This window comes from Rousettus aegyptiacus, unplaced genomic scaffold, assembly GCF_014176215.1.
Source record: "Rousettus aegyptiacus isolate mRouAeg1 unplaced genomic scaffold, mRouAeg1.p scaffold_m13_p_17, whole genome shotgun sequence".
Classification (NCBI taxonomy): domain Eukaryota; kingdom Metazoa; phylum Chordata; class Mammalia; order Chiroptera; family Pteropodidae; genus Rousettus; species Rousettus aegyptiacus.
The window spans coordinates 34622454-34639175 of record NW_023416292.1 but is presented as its reverse complement, the minus strand read 5'-3'; the positions used below and the strand labels follow the sequence as shown (position 1 = coordinate 34639175).

General features: G+C 57.8%; 1 protein-coding gene across 1 annotated transcript; it reads left to right on the top strand.

Annotated features, from left to right (window-relative positions):
- The first annotated feature begins 1649 nt into the window (after positions 1–1649).
- Positions 1650–5751, top strand: PROK1 (prokineticin 1). The gene is made up of 3 exons (XM_016155554.2): positions 1650–2044; positions 4727–4852; positions 5579–5751. Exons 1-3 carry the CDS (start codon positions 1973–1975, stop codon positions 5696–5698), a joined length of 318 nt encoding a protein of 105 aa, XP_016011040.1. The 5' UTR covers positions 1650–1972; the 3' UTR covers positions 5699–5751.
- Positions 5752–16722: the final 10971 nt, after the last annotated feature.

Genomic DNA, 16722 nt, shown 5'->3' with positions numbered 1-16722 from the left:
CGCTGTCCTGCCCAGAACCCTCCACGGCTTCCGGTCACGTTGCCGTCAGGCCCCCCCCTCGGCCCATAAGACTGGCAGGGCGTGGCCCCCCCAGCTCCTGCTCTCACCACACCCCGTCTCCCCGCTCCCCGCCACCCAGCGAACTCCCTGCGGCTCCTGGAACTGCCCCTCCACACGGCCTTTGCACTGGTTCTTCCCCGGGCTCTGCCCAGCTCACCCACTCACTTTTTTAGGCCTTTACAAGTGTCTTTTCAGAGAGACCCTCCCTCCATCTAACATAACCGGCCTGTCACACTCTGTTGTCAGCCTTCTTTTGTAAGAGCACCCAGCACACCTAGCCATTTTATCAGGAATCAGTTTGTTTATCTATTGCCTGTCCCCCTGACTAGAATCAAAGTTACATGAAGGCGGGGGCTTTGTTTTGTTCCCCGCTCTATTTCTAGGACCACGAATGGCGCCTCTGATACAGTAGTCATAAATAAATATATAGTCAGTGAGTAAATAAATAAATGGGAGGATACTCACAAAACCTGACCATATTTCCGCCATGTTATAGATGAGGAATCTGAGGCTGAGAGAGATCAACACTGTTCTCAGGGTCACGAAACTAATGCCATCTGGGGTCATAGGTCAAAGTGTCTGCATCTGGGGCCTAGCTCGCCTAGCTCGCAGCCGCTCTGCTGGGCGGCTCTCTCTGCACTCTTGAATCCGCGTTTCTATGTGGGAACCCTCTTCCCCTGAGAGACGCCAAGAAAAAAGCATTTCGTAGATGACCCTGTTTGGGAGCTACTACAAACGTGTTTCCCCGCTCGGTGTTTCAAATGCTTATTAGTACATGAAAGGCCCTGAAAAGTCCTGCAGTGAAAAAGCTGGCTGGACTTGAGTCATAAGTGTTTCCCGAAGCTTCGGCTGTAGAAATGTTTATGTATTTATCTGTGCGTGCCGCACCTAGTAGCATGGCCTTTGTCGCTGTGGAGAGAAGTCAGGTCTGACCCGGGGTCCTGGGAGCTCTCTGGATTGTCTGGTACGGGGAAGGCGGGGACCAGGGGCTCCCCTCCCAGCGCCAACCTCCCACCAGACTGGCGTCTGAGCCCGTGGTGTTCGTTCCCCCATTCTCGTGTTCACCCCCAAAACAGGAAGGCAGCAGCATGGCTCTTGGGACTTTGCGGCTGCACCGCAGCCCAAGCACGCTTCTCTGCAGGGGCCGCTGGCGGGCTCGTCTTCCGCCCTTCGGTTCCTGTACCAAGCGGTGCTTGGTCTTTGTCCTGAGACTGTTGGAGAACAAGTCCTTATGTGCGCGTCTCAGGTACACCCACCTGGCAAGCCTGGCCTCGTTTTCGGCCTCATGTCTCCCCATTGACACTTCAACCTTCTAGAGGACCGGGGACACGGCCCTACCCGCCACGTCCTCTCAGCTCGCCACTCCGTGCCGAGCCGACTGTGACTGCCCAGGTCATTCCTGTTGGCTTGGGTACGAGGGAGTCAATGGTCCTGCACATTATGTGGTTTAGTGCGGAGCAGGGGAGCAGCGGGGGAGGAGGATAAACAAGGACATTGTAAATCCCTTAATTCATTACCGAAGTCCTTCCCCTGCCCGAAGCAGACTGAGGATGCCCCAGAGGCAGAGAGGACCGGGCAGGATGCGATGTATGAAATCGCCCGGATCAGTGTGTCCTTGGGAGAGTTAGAGCAACTGTCAAAGCTCCCCCACGAGTTTGGTTTTATTGGTTTTGGTGGTGATTTGATGTCATTAGGGATTCAGGTCTCATCTCCGTGTCTGAGATCATCTGAATAACACCGGTGACGGGGAAGGGAAGAGAGGAGACAGGCGTCCACAGGCAGCCTGGATCGGACCGTGTAACTCGGGGGAGAGGGAGGGGCCGGAGCGCCCGGCCTTCCTAGCTGGCAGGCACGAGGTCGCAGGACGAGGCGAGAGGTAGTGGAGTGGACGGTGTTTTGCTTTCGAGTGACCATGAGGGGGGCCGTGCAAGTCTCGATCGTCATCCTCCTGGTGACTGTGTCCGATGGTGCGGTGATCACGGGGGTGAGTTGTCTAACAGGTCCCCACGCCCTGGGCTTTGGGAGGATGTCAGGGTCTGCATGGGAGCGAGCCAGGGACTGACGGGAAGGGGGAGTTAGCCACCCGCCAGCACTTCAGACGCATTTCACAACGTTTTCACAATAGACCTCACTCCACTCAACGGGAAGTGAGAAGCCGAGTGTAAATCAAATCTTGCTTTTGATGCATTAGAAGGGCATTGAAAAATTGGAAGTTCAGACCTTTGGTGAAATGAAGATTCCTATTGTGTAATAAAGAATTCCATTATAAGATGGATTAGCATCTTCTAATTTATCTTTTGTATAAATTTGGGTTTTCATATATAGTCTAGTCCATGCATCGAGTTCAATTTACAGCACTTCGGCTTCACGAAAGACCTTGTTAGTGCCTGTTGGATGTGCTTAAGCTCTGCGTTCTGGACTCTTAAGAAAGGCTGCCTTGAAGCTCTTTCTTTCCCTTACCGTTTGTCTGTTTTCACTCCGTGCCCAGTTCTGATGGGAACACGGGCGACGTGGGCATTTGGCTGAGTGCGCCCAAAAACAAGTGTCGGGTGACAAGCGGAGGTCCGGACTCACGGCTGAGGTTCTGACACAGGAGCTCTGCACGCTCGGTGTCCCCAACCCGCAGGCTTCGGTTCTCTCTCAGTCTGGCTTTCCCGGGAGCCACCCTCAAACTATTCTTATTACAATAGAAAGTAATAGTTTATACCTGAGAGCTTTCTAGATAAAAGCCGCCAGGGGAAGAAAAGGGAGGGGATGGGAAAGAGGGATATTCACTTCAACCTCCTCCAACTTTTTCACTAGAGAAAACGTAGAGAAATGCCAAACGATTCCTGGAATCGGATTAGTTGTAATCTTCGTAGAAAGGAAAACGCCTTTCTTCTCCCTTTTAAAGGACAAAGACTGAGTTTCAAAGAAGAAATATTAAAGGCAAGTCAATGCTTTTGAGACCCAGAGCATAAATAACATTGTTTGGGCAGAATTATACCCAATGAATGTAAACCCCGAGGGCTGTCCTCTTGCTCTGTGGCCTGAAGATCGGGGAGGGCGGGACAAAGGAGAGGAGCGGGGTCGCCCCACTGGGGGGCGTGGGAGCTGGGGGTTGACCGCGATGCCCGGTCACCTCGCCAAGTGAGCTCAGAGGGCTGACTAGGTGGCAGGTCTGAAGGAGGTGAGAAAACGCCTTCCTCCTAAACCCTCCCCGCTGACTCCTTGAAAAGCACAGTGGGAGAAAGCGAGGGCGAGAGGAGATGCCTGACCCACTGACACGCTGGCCGCTGGCCGCTGGCCGGTGGTTAGACTCGGCGCCGAGGGCAGGTCGGGGCCTCCCGGACCCCGCCAGTCTCCGTCTGCTGCCGCCTCGGAGTCCAGGAAGAGGACTGGACCCACCATCTCCACACTCCCAGGTCCCTGGACTGTCGCCGTCCCAAACTCGGGCCTGGGTGGGCCCCCTTCCGGAGTGGGACAGCGATGCCTGCCCTTTGTGGGACGAGACTCAGAGGGGCTTACTTGGCCCCGACCCTGGGCTTTCAGGCCGGCGTGTGAGGTGGGCCCTCCACGGGCCGGAGACCGGCATGGCCAGGGGCCTGCCGCCTGCGGCTTCTGTGCGAGACAAGCAGCCCTGCATCCCCCACTTTCCTCCTGGGGCGGAGTAGGTTGGAAGCTTCTAGTTCCCTCCGCCCCCCCCCCCCGACACAGGTAGCAGAGGGGGGTCCATGGCCTCTGGCTGGAGAAGAAGAGTGATTAAAAACCAGCCCTGAACTTCAGCCCCGGAAAGCCAAATAGCTTCTCCGGAAGTGGACGGGTCGGGAGCTTTTCCGTCCGGGCCCCAGCTGAGTCTGGAGCAGTTCGGAGGTCTGTTTCCCCTATTCGGGATTTTGTTTGAAGTGGGCTTGTGTGACCTTCTTTACGAATGGCCCCTTCCAGAAACCAGGCAGGACCATCAGCCCATTTTGGGAGCCCAACTCAGGGGGGTCTGCCCCTATCTGGGGATCAGGCAGGTCCCCAGAGAAGCCATAGAGAGGGGACACACCTGTTTGCTGGGCGCTGGCACCTCAGATGAGGCTGGGCTTCTGGCGAGGGTGTGCGTGGGGCCACGTGGGGAGGGGAGTCACCGACACCCGGTACTGCTGGGGCCTGGGGAGAATCCTGGTCCGAGGGAACACGGCACTGGCCACATGGGGACTCAGGCCGGCGGGCCCCTCCCCCATCCAGGAATGCGAATTAATTCAATTCCCCGGCATCCACTGAGCATCTACCCGTGCCAGAAAAGCTGTGTCTCCTGACGCCCAGGCTTGTCTGGGGAGGAGGGCAGCCCTCTGACCCACCGACCCCGACCGCAGCCCTCCGACCGACCGACCCCGACCGAGGGGCCTCATGGAGCTCAGAGGGGCCTGGGGTGTCCTCTGACGCCCAGGCTTGTCTGGAGAGGAAGGCAGCCCTCCAACCCACCGACCGACCGACCGACCCCGACCGAGGGGCCTCACGGAGCTCGGAGGGGGCTGGGGTGTCCTCTGACGCCCCCTGAGCCCTGAGCCTCCACCGTAGGGGAACAGGGCCGATAACGCAAGGCCCGAGGTCTCCCGTGAGGCGGGAGGTGGGGGTGCTGCTCTTTTCAGTTCTGGTTTCCCTCGGGCGGCACTAACGGCCCCTTCATGTCCCCCCGCAGGCCTGTGAGCGGGACGTCCAGTGCGGGACAGGCACCTGCTGTGCCGTCAGCCTGTGGCTGCGCGGGGTGCGGATGTGCACCCCTCTGGGGCGGGCCGGACAGGAGTGTCACCCTGGCAGCCACAAGGTACGGCACGCACCGATGAGACGGGGCCAGGACTGTGAGTGCTGCTCGTACTAAGTGGGTTCTTTTTCAAGTTTAAACCTCTCGACATATGTGGTGGGCGCTATTATGAACCCATTGTACAGATGATAACGCTGAGGCCCGGAGAGGCTAAAGAACGTGCCAATCGTCACGCCGCTGAGCAACCCCGGGCAGCCCGACACTGCCTATGCTCCTAACTGCCCCTATTCGAGCTCCCGTGAGGTAACCCCAGTGGCTCGACTGCCCTAGTGTGAGTCACAGGGCAGAGAGTGTCTGCCCTGTCCAGCTGCTCCCCCGGCACCCCACGTGGTACTGAGCGCATAAGGGATTAGTTACTAGCGATATTCGGTCAAGGAACGTGTGCATGTGTGCGTGCGTGTGTGCGTGCACGGAGCGTACGTGCATGTGTGCTGGGTCAGCCAGGGGCAGGTGGTTTTGGGGGTTTTAAGGTTGGTGGCAGACAGCGCTGTGTTGTGGCCGATCGCACAGTCTCGAGAGCCAGGTCGCCTGGATTCAAATCCCGGCTCGTCCACAAACTCGCTGTGCGATCTCGGCATGTGGCTTAGCCACGCTGGGCCTCGGCTTCCTCCTCCGTAGTGGCCGTCACTGTGCCGGGCTGCGGGTGACGGGCGACGGGACACTGGCCGGGGCTGGGCGGACCAGAGGATGCTCCGCGGAAGTGTCACCCTTCTCCTCCTCTCTCCCCAGGTCCCTTTCTCCAGGAAGCGCCGGCACCACACCTGCCCCTGCCGGCCCAGCCTGCTGTGCGCCCGGCGCCTGGACGGCAGGTACCGCTGCTCCGCGGACCTGAAGGGCGTCCACTTTTAGAAGCTCGTCTGGTCTCAGGACGCCCGCCAGGCCTCTCCCTGAGCACGGCCTCGTGGCCCTTACGAACTTGTATTTCATTTCTGCCGTGCGGCCCAGCAGCCCACACTGCCCAGCTGCCCCCGTCCCCCTCCCCACGCCTCCTCCTCCTCCTCCGGCCCCTCCTCCGCGGCCGCTCGTGCGCATGCGTGCCGACACACGCCGCCGGGGGACACGGTCCACCGGGCTGGCCAGCGGGGGCCCGCGGTGGTGGCAGCCCGGCGCTAGCCTGCCTGCCGGGTTCTCTTTCCCGCCCAGGCTGCCGAGGGGTTGTGAGTGACAGGGTATTCCTTCCCCTTCGCACCTCACGTGCCCTTCCTCTCCTCAGCGGTGACCCGTCCCCCCAGTGGTGACCCGTCACTTCCCAGGGCCCTGCCTCTCACCGCCCTGCATGTGCTCTTCTGCCCGAATCTGTCGCCTGGAGCACGGACTTCGGGCCTACTCCTTGGAGTCACAAGTCGTGGCCTGAGCCTCAGGCCCTTTGGAGAGGCCTGTGAGGATCAGCCTGGGATCTGCTCACTTTCCTCTGACTGACCAGCTCCTTATTTTTAGGCCACAGGCCCAGGGTCGGCTCTTCCCAGAGGGTAGTGGGCAGTGACCTCGGGGCAGGTGCGAGGGGCCGAGGAGGCCAGTCGGCCTTCAGATGGTGGTGGCCTGTGCACCAGGCCTCCAAGGCCCCTCCTCTCACACTTCCCATTAACCAGGAATGCCCCCAGCTCCCGCTGCCTCCCTGTGAAAGCAAATGGCGGGATTTGATTTATTTGGCTGTTGACATTTTAGGAGGCGATTAGGGAGTTACTTTAAACAGCTCCTTTCCAAGGATCAGCCCCTGAGAGCAGGTCTGTGACCATGAGGTGAACAGGCCTCTGCCCAGATGCAGGAGGGAGTTGTGGGGAGGGGAAGGAGCTGGCAGGGGCATCGACTTCAGACACAAGGAGGCAGCGACCACCAGGGACCACAGCCAGGCGGCACAGGTGCCCACCTGGATAAGGCACCTCTGGAAAGCAAGGGCTCCCGAAGGCCACAGCAGTTGGCCTGGGAGCTGTGTCGCCGGCCTCCATTCCCATCTGAAGCACTCATCCCACTAAACACCTCACGTCCCAACCCTGCCCGAGGCCCCCCCAGGACAGCGTGGTGCACGCCGGACTGCCGGTTGCAGAATAAAAGCATGAACAGGGGCGAGCGGCCGTGGTGGGGGCTTGGGGCAGCGCCGTCCGGGTTCAGGCTGGAGGGGGGCCTGGCGTTCTTCCTCCCAGCTGGGCCAAGTTTTTGGAGAAAGTGGATTCAGGGTCTCTTTGAATAGAGGGCGCGAGGACGCTGAGCGGGCTCTGGGCCGGGAGGGTGCGGCTCGGATGGGTTGCTGGGTGGAGGCGGGGAGCCGGCCATGAGCTGGCATCTGGGCGGGAAGACTCTGGCCAGTGGCGTCTGCATGGGCTGCAACTCGTTTCTGCAGTTTAGTCCCGTTTTTTGCTCATTGTCAAATACTCGATGCCACCAGGCCACCACGGGCGGGTGACGAAGTCCATCTTAGGGCCGGGCCGGTGAGGCCCTGAGCCTGTGTCCGAACCCAGGGGCCAGGAGGTCCCCTAAGTGCCAGGCTACTGGCCCCATGGATCCTTCTCGCCGCAATTCCTGGCTTAGAAAAATGCAAAGCGTGGGATGAAAGTACATTTCATCCTCCCGTTAATCAGAAGCCGCTAAGAGGCCTGGGGCTTCTGAGGCCAGGGGCTCCCGCCTGCCTTCATTTGCCCTTGGTCCCCTCAGAGCGGGGCTCGGCGGATGCCCAGGATGGGCTGGACTCCGGGCCCCACTGAGGCCAGGCCCGGGCCCCACACGTGGTCAGTCTTCACGTTCAGCCTCTTCGACACTGTCGCCCCCTCCGCAGACTTGCGCCCCTTCCGGCATCACGTGGCTCTCTCCCCCACCCCTTTCGGGCTCAGGTGCTGGCCGTGGAGCTCCCTTCCACGCCCAGCTTCTAGTTTGCCCCTCCTCGCCCATCCTTCGGGTCTCCAGGCACCGCCGACTGCTGCCTGGTCGTGCTGTCCCGCCAGCCCTCCCTGCAAGCAGAGCCATCCCGGGGTCGGTGCAGCAGGGTGCCCGTGGCGTGGGGCACGAGATGTGCCCCCCGCAGCCAGCCGCCCCTCTCCGTGCCCGCCTGGGAGCTGGCTGGTCTGCAGGTACGTCAATGGGCCGAAGCACCCATTCGATCTAACTGGACCAATGCTCACTTTTCTATATCATACTGTATAATTGGTCTCTCCCTCAGTTCTCACTGGTTTTTTTTTCCTGAAGACTGAGTAGCAGAGAGCAGAGGCTGGGGCAATAAGAAAAATACATTTGTGAGAATTCTGTGTATTCGGGAATATATTCTTCATATACGTAGATATAAAAAAAATAATCTATTTACAAGAATAACACATCCGAAATCGGAATACATCCTAGAAGAGTTAAATTAGGACTGGGTGAGATGGACCCTCCAGAAGCAGGTCCTTAACCTCCCCCTCCCGTTCGTGCGGCCCTTCCTCCCCCAACCGCTGGAGTCTGGCTCCATCTAGTGGCTGAAGTGGGGATGGCGCAGGACAGTTGTGATGGAAAAGATGGACGTGTCAGAACGACACGACCTTCTCAAGGCGGACGGGGCCCAGTCCCCAGAGACCCCCGAGAGTTAGACGCACTCAGAGGTTTACAAGGACAATGCTTCCACCTGTGGGAAGAAGGCTGGCACCCTAAAAGCACAGGGGAAACGCTGAATTGCCCCCCATGTGCCCTGTCCCACCCTAGGCACTTCCTGAGAGGCCGCTTCATCTTCCCGAGAGACACAACTCTCACAGCTTCTCCAGGATTAGGGGGCGGAGGAGGTTGGGGATCAGAGGAAGAGGGTTGGACGCCCCTGCCCTCCATCCGCATGCCCTGGGGGTGGTGTGGGGACGGGGCCTGTCTCCCCGCATCTCCACTTTCTCAGCTAGTCCGCTCAGCCGGTGCTTCCACCATCCCAGGCTGAAACTCAGGGTCAGTCTAGGGTTTCCCTTCTCCTGCTGTCCCTTCTCCCTGGACTCCACGTCAACTGGTCACCAAGCTCTGTTTCTTTTGCCTCCTAAAGGTCTCTCGACACCGCCCCTCCTTCCTCCAGCCCGGCGTGTCCGAGCAGTCACCCTGCCCAGCAGAGTCTGCGGCGACTGCTTCCGGCCTCTTCTCCCTGCCTCGTTTTCCCTTTGCACCCCCGCACCTCCGTCCACCAGTCAGCTTCCCAGGCGGCACATGGACGCGGTTTATTCCCTGTTAAAAACTCCTCCCTGGCTCCTCTACTGCCCAGAGCCTGGCAGGGAGCAAAAAGCCCTTGTGGTCCGGCCCTGCCCACCTTCCTCTGTCCCTCCGCCCGCCCCCCGCACCGGGCCTCCCCGCCTCAGGACTGCCCAGAGCGCGTGCAAGATGCTGCGTGTGTCTGCCTGGGCTGTTCCGTGCGTGGGGCCTGCTCTGCTCCTCCTCTGGTGTCTTGGAAACATCCTTCAAGATAAACTCAAATGCAACCCCGGCCGCCACCTGCAGCACTGAGGACGCCCCTCGGGCACGAGTCGGGGCTGCTTTTAGAAAGCAGCCATGCCCAAGTCTGCCTCTCCTTGTGAGAGGAGGAAGGGTGCTGCCTGAGTCCTGTTGGTGCCCCCAGCGTTGAATGGGGGGCGTCAGGGCTGGGGCAGGGACACAGCCAGAGGACGGAAGCCTCACCTGGAGGCAGACTCACCGCGGAAAGCAGAGCGGAGAAAGGGGGCTGAACTGCCCGCATGAGGGAGAGGAGAAGTCATCTAGTGCTGGGATGGACGGCGAGCTGAGCAGGGAAGGGCCTGAGGGAAGCTGGGGCGGGGGGCGGGGCCGCACCTGGAGCCCTCCCCACGCAGGCCAGGCCGCAGGGCCAGACGCAGACTGAGTGAGGCGCAGAGGCCAGAGCTGAGAACCCGCCTGGGAGGTCTCTGAAGGCCTAAAGAGCTGGAAGATTAGGTGGAAAACGGCTGCTAAGCCCTATTCCCCCGGATATTTAACAGCCAACACGAAGTGGTATAGTCGATAGAATTCCGACTGGCTGATGACTTAGCAAGGACGATGTGAGTGCACATCTCCTGTCTCTCCCACCCACCTCTCCCCATCTGAGGGACTCTGGCCACCAGGCTCTGGGGGGTCAGTGAGCAGAGCTGAGACCCGAGGAGGAAGCCGGAAGCTTCCTTCAGCCAAAGTGAAAGGTCAGCTGGGCTGAGGCCTCAGGGCTGGGACTCGCCTCAGAGTTCAGCTTGTACAGCAAACACCGCGTGTTGATCCAGGGCGGCTTCCGTTGGGAGGGGCTTGACATTGGGCCAAGGCCCTCAAGTCCCTAAGAGCAACACTTGGCATTTCTACTCCTTCAGACCCTTGACAGTGTTTAGGTTCGAGAAATTGCTACTCGAAAATTTGCCCTGAATCAGCTCTCAGCCCAGCCCAAAATAAACCTGGAGGACTTGCCTGGGGGTACCCTGAAGAATCAGATCCGACCCACTGGGGAGGGTGGTACAAGGCGGCCTGAGGGCCCGCTGTCTATCCAGGTTTCTTCAGGGATGACTTTCTGATGGGGAATTAGAAAAGAAAGCAAAGAACCATCTTCACACAAATAGCTTTTCTTCGTCAACTGAAATGGATGAATAAAATGTGCTACATTCATGCAATGGAATACTACTCAGTCATAAAAAGGAATGAAGAACTGCCACCTTGAACACACTACCCTGAGAAGCCAGATGCAAAAGACCACGTCTTGTGCGATTCTGTTTATGTGAAATGTCCACAATCCGTAAATCCACAGAGGCAGAAGGTAGATGGGCCGTTGCCTGGGGCTAATGGAGAGTGACTGTCGGTGGGCGCAGTTTCTTTTTGGGGTGGCAAGGATATTCTAAAGCTAGGTCGTGACAGTGGCTACACGACTCTGTAAATATCCTAAAGACTGTTTGGTGTTAAATGAGTGAATTGGTGTGGGATGCGAATTATATCACAATAAAGCTTTTTAAAAAATGAATATTAAAGTTCACAAATTAAGGGGAAAAAAAGGTGCTCCAATGTCAGCTCGTAGGGCGTGGCAATGACCCAGGCTGCCGAGAGCAAGGCCGGGACCCAGCTCGGTATCACTCACGGCTGAACAAAACGGGGCATCGTTACAAGAACCAGGGCTCAGCTTTTGAGGCTGAGGCCTCGCAGGGACCCTCAGGGTCTCAGGCGCAGCAGGACTGAGGCATTGCAGGCTGGCGAATGACTTGGCGTTTCTTCATGTTCATTCGACATTTGTTTTGTGGCGTAAGGAGAATGAAGCACCAAACAGGGCATTTGTGATATGCGGTTTTCTATACCAGACAACTCGAATGGTGCACTAAACTGTTTACAACGTAGGCGTTAAAAGAAATCCTTCACTAGCCATAAAAAATACCGACCGACCGTACGCGGTGCGGCTTGGGCCTTCCGGTTATTGTCACTGCACCTTAAAATGCGCGTCAGCTGGCTGCCCTCAAGGCCAGGGCACTCTGGGGTTGACGCGCCTGGCAGCTGCACCTTAGGCCTCACTGGTGTGTGCTTCAAAAAATGTTCCCTGGAGGCAGGACGCCTCCTGCAAGAACGTCCTTCTTTTTCCACCGGGCCGGGGGTGGCATTGCCCTCACTGTGGTGGCAGCTGCGAGATGGTTGGGCCTCTTTCAGAATCGCACCCTGGACCGCTGACCCTGTGGGGGGAATAAGGTTGAAATAGGACCAGTCCTTGTCCCAACCCCCGTGGGGCCATTCTTTAGACGCCCAAAGCCAGTGAGTCACTTCGGAGAAGAACTTCTTGGTGGGGAAAGCCTCGGCTTGCCCCTCAGCCCTGCCGAGGCCGCTCGAGGCCTCTGGAAGCCGCCCCGAGGCCTTCCACTCAGGGCTGATAACGAAGGGGCCTGGGGTAAGTCTGCAGCAGCCAGGGGCCTGACAGAACCAGGCTTGCGCCTCAGGAAGACCACTCAGCCGAGGCCCTGGAGGTATGGCCCTCTGTCCAGAAAATTCTTTCCTATCTCAGGCCCTGTCTGCTTGGAAGGCTCTGCAGCCCACAGATCACGGGGACATATGTTTCCTTTAAATGTTAGCACAACTTGGAGGAAAAACATGAGTGTGTTTCTTTAAAGGAATCAGAACCGCGAATGTGCCCTGCCCCCTGGCCCGGTGGGACAGAGCGGCCTTTATTTTGAGACTGAACACTAGCGAGGAGGATTCGCTGGGCCTAAACAGAAACACCGATGAGTGAGCAGCCGTGGGCACGGTTCCGACAGAGACGAGGCGTCCAGGAGCCTGCAAAATGCTGTCACAAAACAGCCCCAAAGACGGAGTAAACAAGCGTGTCAGGTGGCAGCTTGACGTTTTCTGGTCATTTTGTATTTTGCTCAGTTGGCCTTTCTCACAGTTAGCAGCAAAGATACCTTGGTGACGCGTCCCCACAGGTGGGTGGTGCGCCAGCTTGAACCCTGGCGGGCTCCTTGCTAAGCAGGGACTTTGGCCAAGGACCGGACCGCTCTACCTCAGTCTCCCCGGCTGTAAAATGGTGCCCATAACGACAGTACCTGCCTCTCAGGGTTGCTGGGAGTTAGCTGGCGCATGTTTATTTGAGATGAAGTGACAGACACTCAGCGCTGGGTTTCCTGTGCCTCTCGGGACCGCTCACTACGCCAGCGTTACCTGGAGGCGTCTCCTCGGTGGGGCAAGCGAATAGAATTGCTGGGAAGGAGAGAAAACCTTTCCTAGGAGTGCGACAGTTCCCCAGAATTCCAGCGCGGTAGGCAGGAAACCATGGTTTGTCCAGATTGCGCTGTTATCATCACGAAGTTCAGAAGCCCAGGTTTACGTAGGCCGAGCTTAGTGCCAACTCTGCGGGCACAGAGAGGCCAGTCTTATCGAAGGGCATCTGATACCTGGCTTAAACGCAGGAGTCGCTGTTTCCTAGTAAAACGAAATGTTCGCTCGATACGGGCTACGATCTTAACACCGCGCTATTCATTTATTTATTTTTTTTTCCTAGAAAAAGCATAAGGAGAGTGGGCTCTGAATTCCCTCCCAGCTCTTCTCAGATTGTGTTGCATTTACACCTGACAGAGCACGTGTGTCCCCTGAAGCAGGTGTCACCGTGGCTGGTGGCTGCACCGCAGGAGGGCACAGTACCGGGGAACGTCACAGACGTACCGTTCCCAGACTCGGAGTTCACGGATGCACCAGGCGCACTCATTCCTGGGTTACCCCCGGAGACCCCGATTCAGGTGGGGCCTCGAACAAGCCCCTCTCCAGCTGCGGCTGATGCCGGTGGTCCCTGCACCCTCACCCCCAGAGAAACACTGCCCTAGCCCGTCACCCCAACTTCTGGAGGAAATAAATTAGACACAGAATAAAAAATTCTAATTTTCTTTCCGAGGGGCAGAGAGAGGCTAGTTTCTATCCGAAAAAGCTCCAGTTAAGCGGGAGTGCGGCCTTATTGTTAAAACAAGGACTGGCATACAGACGAGAAGGGGTGAGGATGATGGACTGCCCAGGGCGGTGCCCGGGCCTGTGCCCGTCCAGAGCTGGGTTTCGAAGGGCGGAATGACTGTCCCCGTGAAAACCTCGGTCACCAAAGCGGCAAGTCGGCAAATCGGGGACAAGCATACAAAGGCGGGGAGCGGGGGTAGGTGGGGGAGGGGGACTGTGGAAGAGAAAGGAGAGGCTCCTTTAAGGGGCTGGTATTTCTACTCTTCGAGAGCCAACAGCTGGGCCTCCACCTGGCTGCTGGCAAGCCCTGTAGGTGAGGAGGCCCCGGCCAGGAGGCAAACACATGTCCTAATGTGCTCCAGCCCCCAGCTGGGGCCCCGCCGGGAGAGGGAGAGGCAGGGGCCTGTCTGGATGGGGCATTAGGGAGTCAAGGCAACAGAAAATGGGGCCCAGGCCCCTTGGCTAGGGGCTGCCACACTCCTCGCAGGACACTTCTGGTGGCAGGCGTCTTTGTAAGCGGCTCCGCGGGCAGAGGCGGCCCACAACTCGCTCCCAGGGCGAGGGGAAGGGAATCAGACATTTGGGAGCCCACTCCGCCCGGCTTGTCATACCTGGTCTCGTCAGCCTGCAAGAAGGGACACTGAGCAGAAGGCCAGGTGCAGGCCCGGGGAGGTGGGGTCAGAGGAAGGCATCCTGACTGTCTGGGTGGGAAGCTGAGCACTTGGGGGCATTGGTCCCAGCGGGGCGGCCAAGCCCCAGCTGCAGAAAAGTGATAGAAAGTTTCTGCCTTCCTCCCTGCTGCAGTCAGGTGGACAAGAAAGGCCACCAGGGCCCTAACTGGCACAGGGCAGCTGTGGCATGGCTAAGTGGTGCACCAGCAGTGGTCTGGTCTCAGAATAGTCTTTTTCTTCCTTTCCTTAGAGCCTATGGGTGCCTCTGATCATGAGGAAGGCTGCCTGTGGCCGTCATGCCTCCACCCCCACCACAGCCTGTCCCCTCCTGGGAGCCCGTGGAGACAGGCTGCTCACCGGGCGTGTGGGCAGGAGGGGCTTTGCTGCGTTGCCGAGGGATGCCCCGAGCCCTTGGGGGGACGGAGACAACCGGCAATGGGCCTGCGCGCTACCCCCAGCGCCTCCCGTCCTCTCTCCCGCCCGCCTTCTCCCCTCCATGGCTGACCTGTCCTTTCCCTGGCCTGCTGTCTGGTGGTCCCGTCCCTCCTGGGTTCAGGCTCTTAGCTCAGCCCCCTGAGGGGTCAGGCAGCTCAGAGTCTGTTTCCACAGCGGACACATTGGGACACTCATTCCCGCCGCCTTGCGAGGCTACCGTGAGGAACACCCACGGCAGTGCTCCCCCAACCTTCCCTGGCCTGGGCATCTCCAGGGGTGGAGATGGTCACCCAGAGTCCTGTCCCCCATCCCAGAGCCACTACATCTGAATTGCCAGACAGGGAGCCTAGGAAACTGAAGTTTTAGCAGCATGAGCGTAGGAAAGGGATTAAGCCAGGGGACCCCAGTCATTCACTCTTCTCAGCCTGAATCCTGATCTTGGGGGGCGCGGGGGGAATGTAACAGCCCATGCCCCGTCCCTCCTCTGACTGATCAGGAAGTGGGCCCGGTGGGCAGGGCTGAGGCTGACCACCCCCAGCCCGCCTGGAGGGAACAGGTCCAGCCCTCTGGTCTCCCTCCCTCCCACTCTGATGTTGCTGTGTGTGTGTGTGTGTGTGTGTGTGTGTGTGTGTGTGTGTGTGTGTTAAACGTATTAAACGCTACCCCAGATGGGCCCGCCCAGGACTTGACTGCACACTGCGGTCCTCTTTCTTCTGTAAACTACCCCACGGAGTGTGTCTGCTCAGTTCAAGGTGAAGATTTCAACTCCGGCTATTTATAATTCCCGAGACGAAGTGTTAGTTTCAAAGCAGTTGCACCAGATGTCGACTTGGAAGTTGAGTGGGAGACAAGCGTTCTTATAAATTAATATTGCCAGTGATTAATATTTGATATTTTTAACACACATTCATCTCAGAGGAAAAAGTCCTCTTTGATTAACGGCCGGGTGTTAGTCCTCCCATTGGCGAGGAGTTGCTGAAAACCTTTGGCTGTCGCTTCAGGCAAAGACCCGATGGAACAGAACGAGTGAACGCTGAGGCAGATCGCCTTGGGGACCTGCCTCCTGAGACCGAGCCAGCCAGGGCCGGGCATCCTGCGCTTCCTTCCCTCTGCCTATCCTTTCTCCTCCGGGCCTCCTGCTCCAGTCCCCACTGGTCACGGCTGGAGAAGCCACTGGTTGGTTTCATCATGGCCAGGGACTCAGAAACTTCTCTTTTTTTTCCTGGGCTCTGCCCATAAGTGAAGTGGCTCATACCGGGGTACTCGCCTGCAGACCTGTCTTATTTCGTCTGCGCAGTGTAAACGTAAAAGATTACCCTCATATAAGAGTTGGTATATTTTTCCCCCAAAGCCACGTTTCCTGTGTCTCTTGGAAAATGGAAAGTCCTGGTGTCCCCGGTTGGTTTCCCGCACTGGCACTGACTGGTGCTTGTGGCGGCCAGTTGGTGGTGGCAGTGTAGACAGACACACCTGAACCCACCGCCCGTCTGGGTCTCTCTCCACCACACCTGCCTCAGACGGCCAGCGGGTGGCTGGGCTTTGTATCTGACCTGCACGTGATCCATTTGGTTTACACGGCGTCGGCGTGCACCGTGCTTAAAAATTTTTGGAAGTTCTGACGGCCACGGCTGGTGGATGGCCAGGACATCGCCCACAGGGATCATTTTAGGGGCTGGAAGGGAGAAGGGTGGGGACTTTACAAATGTGCAGGACAGTATTCAGGGTCTCTACCCTCCCGAGGTCTCTCCCGGTTGAGCTGTTCCTCTGTCCTACGGTAAGGACCCCAAGACCCCTGATCTCCTTTAGCCTGAGGCTTGTCAAGTGTGGACGTGATGCGGTTATCTTTGCTCTATCACAGAATTTTGGTGCCGGGAGGGTCATGTGGTCAGACTGAGAGGATGTGCAGTCAAGAATCAGACAGACAGGTTAAAATCCCAGCTCCATTCATTACTAGCCGAGTGACTTGGAAAAAGAGGCTTTGCAAGCTCCTCTTTGCTCATCTGTAAAATGAAGGCACTTTAAGGAGTAAATGCTGGATGTTGGACACTAAGTAAGCATACGATGCCTGTTATAGACTTGTAGTATGGTTGAATAATATTTTGAGATACCGATTTATGATTTTTTTTTTAAAAAAAAAATCCTCTCATTTTCCTCTTTCTCTTTTCCTCAGGACAGGAAAAGCCAGCTCTGGCTTTCTTTGCCTTGAGGGAGATGTGGGCAGGGCAGAAAGCAGAGGTGACCTGCAGGAATCCCAGGTCCGGATGTGGTTGCCTGAAGCCTCGAGGATGCAGAAGGAAGAGGTGGAGGAGACAGGCAGGTCCTGAATGGCAGGGCCCTGCATCCTGCTTCCTGGTGGTGGCTCAGGGAGGCGGAAAGACCAGGGAGGAGCGGCCATGT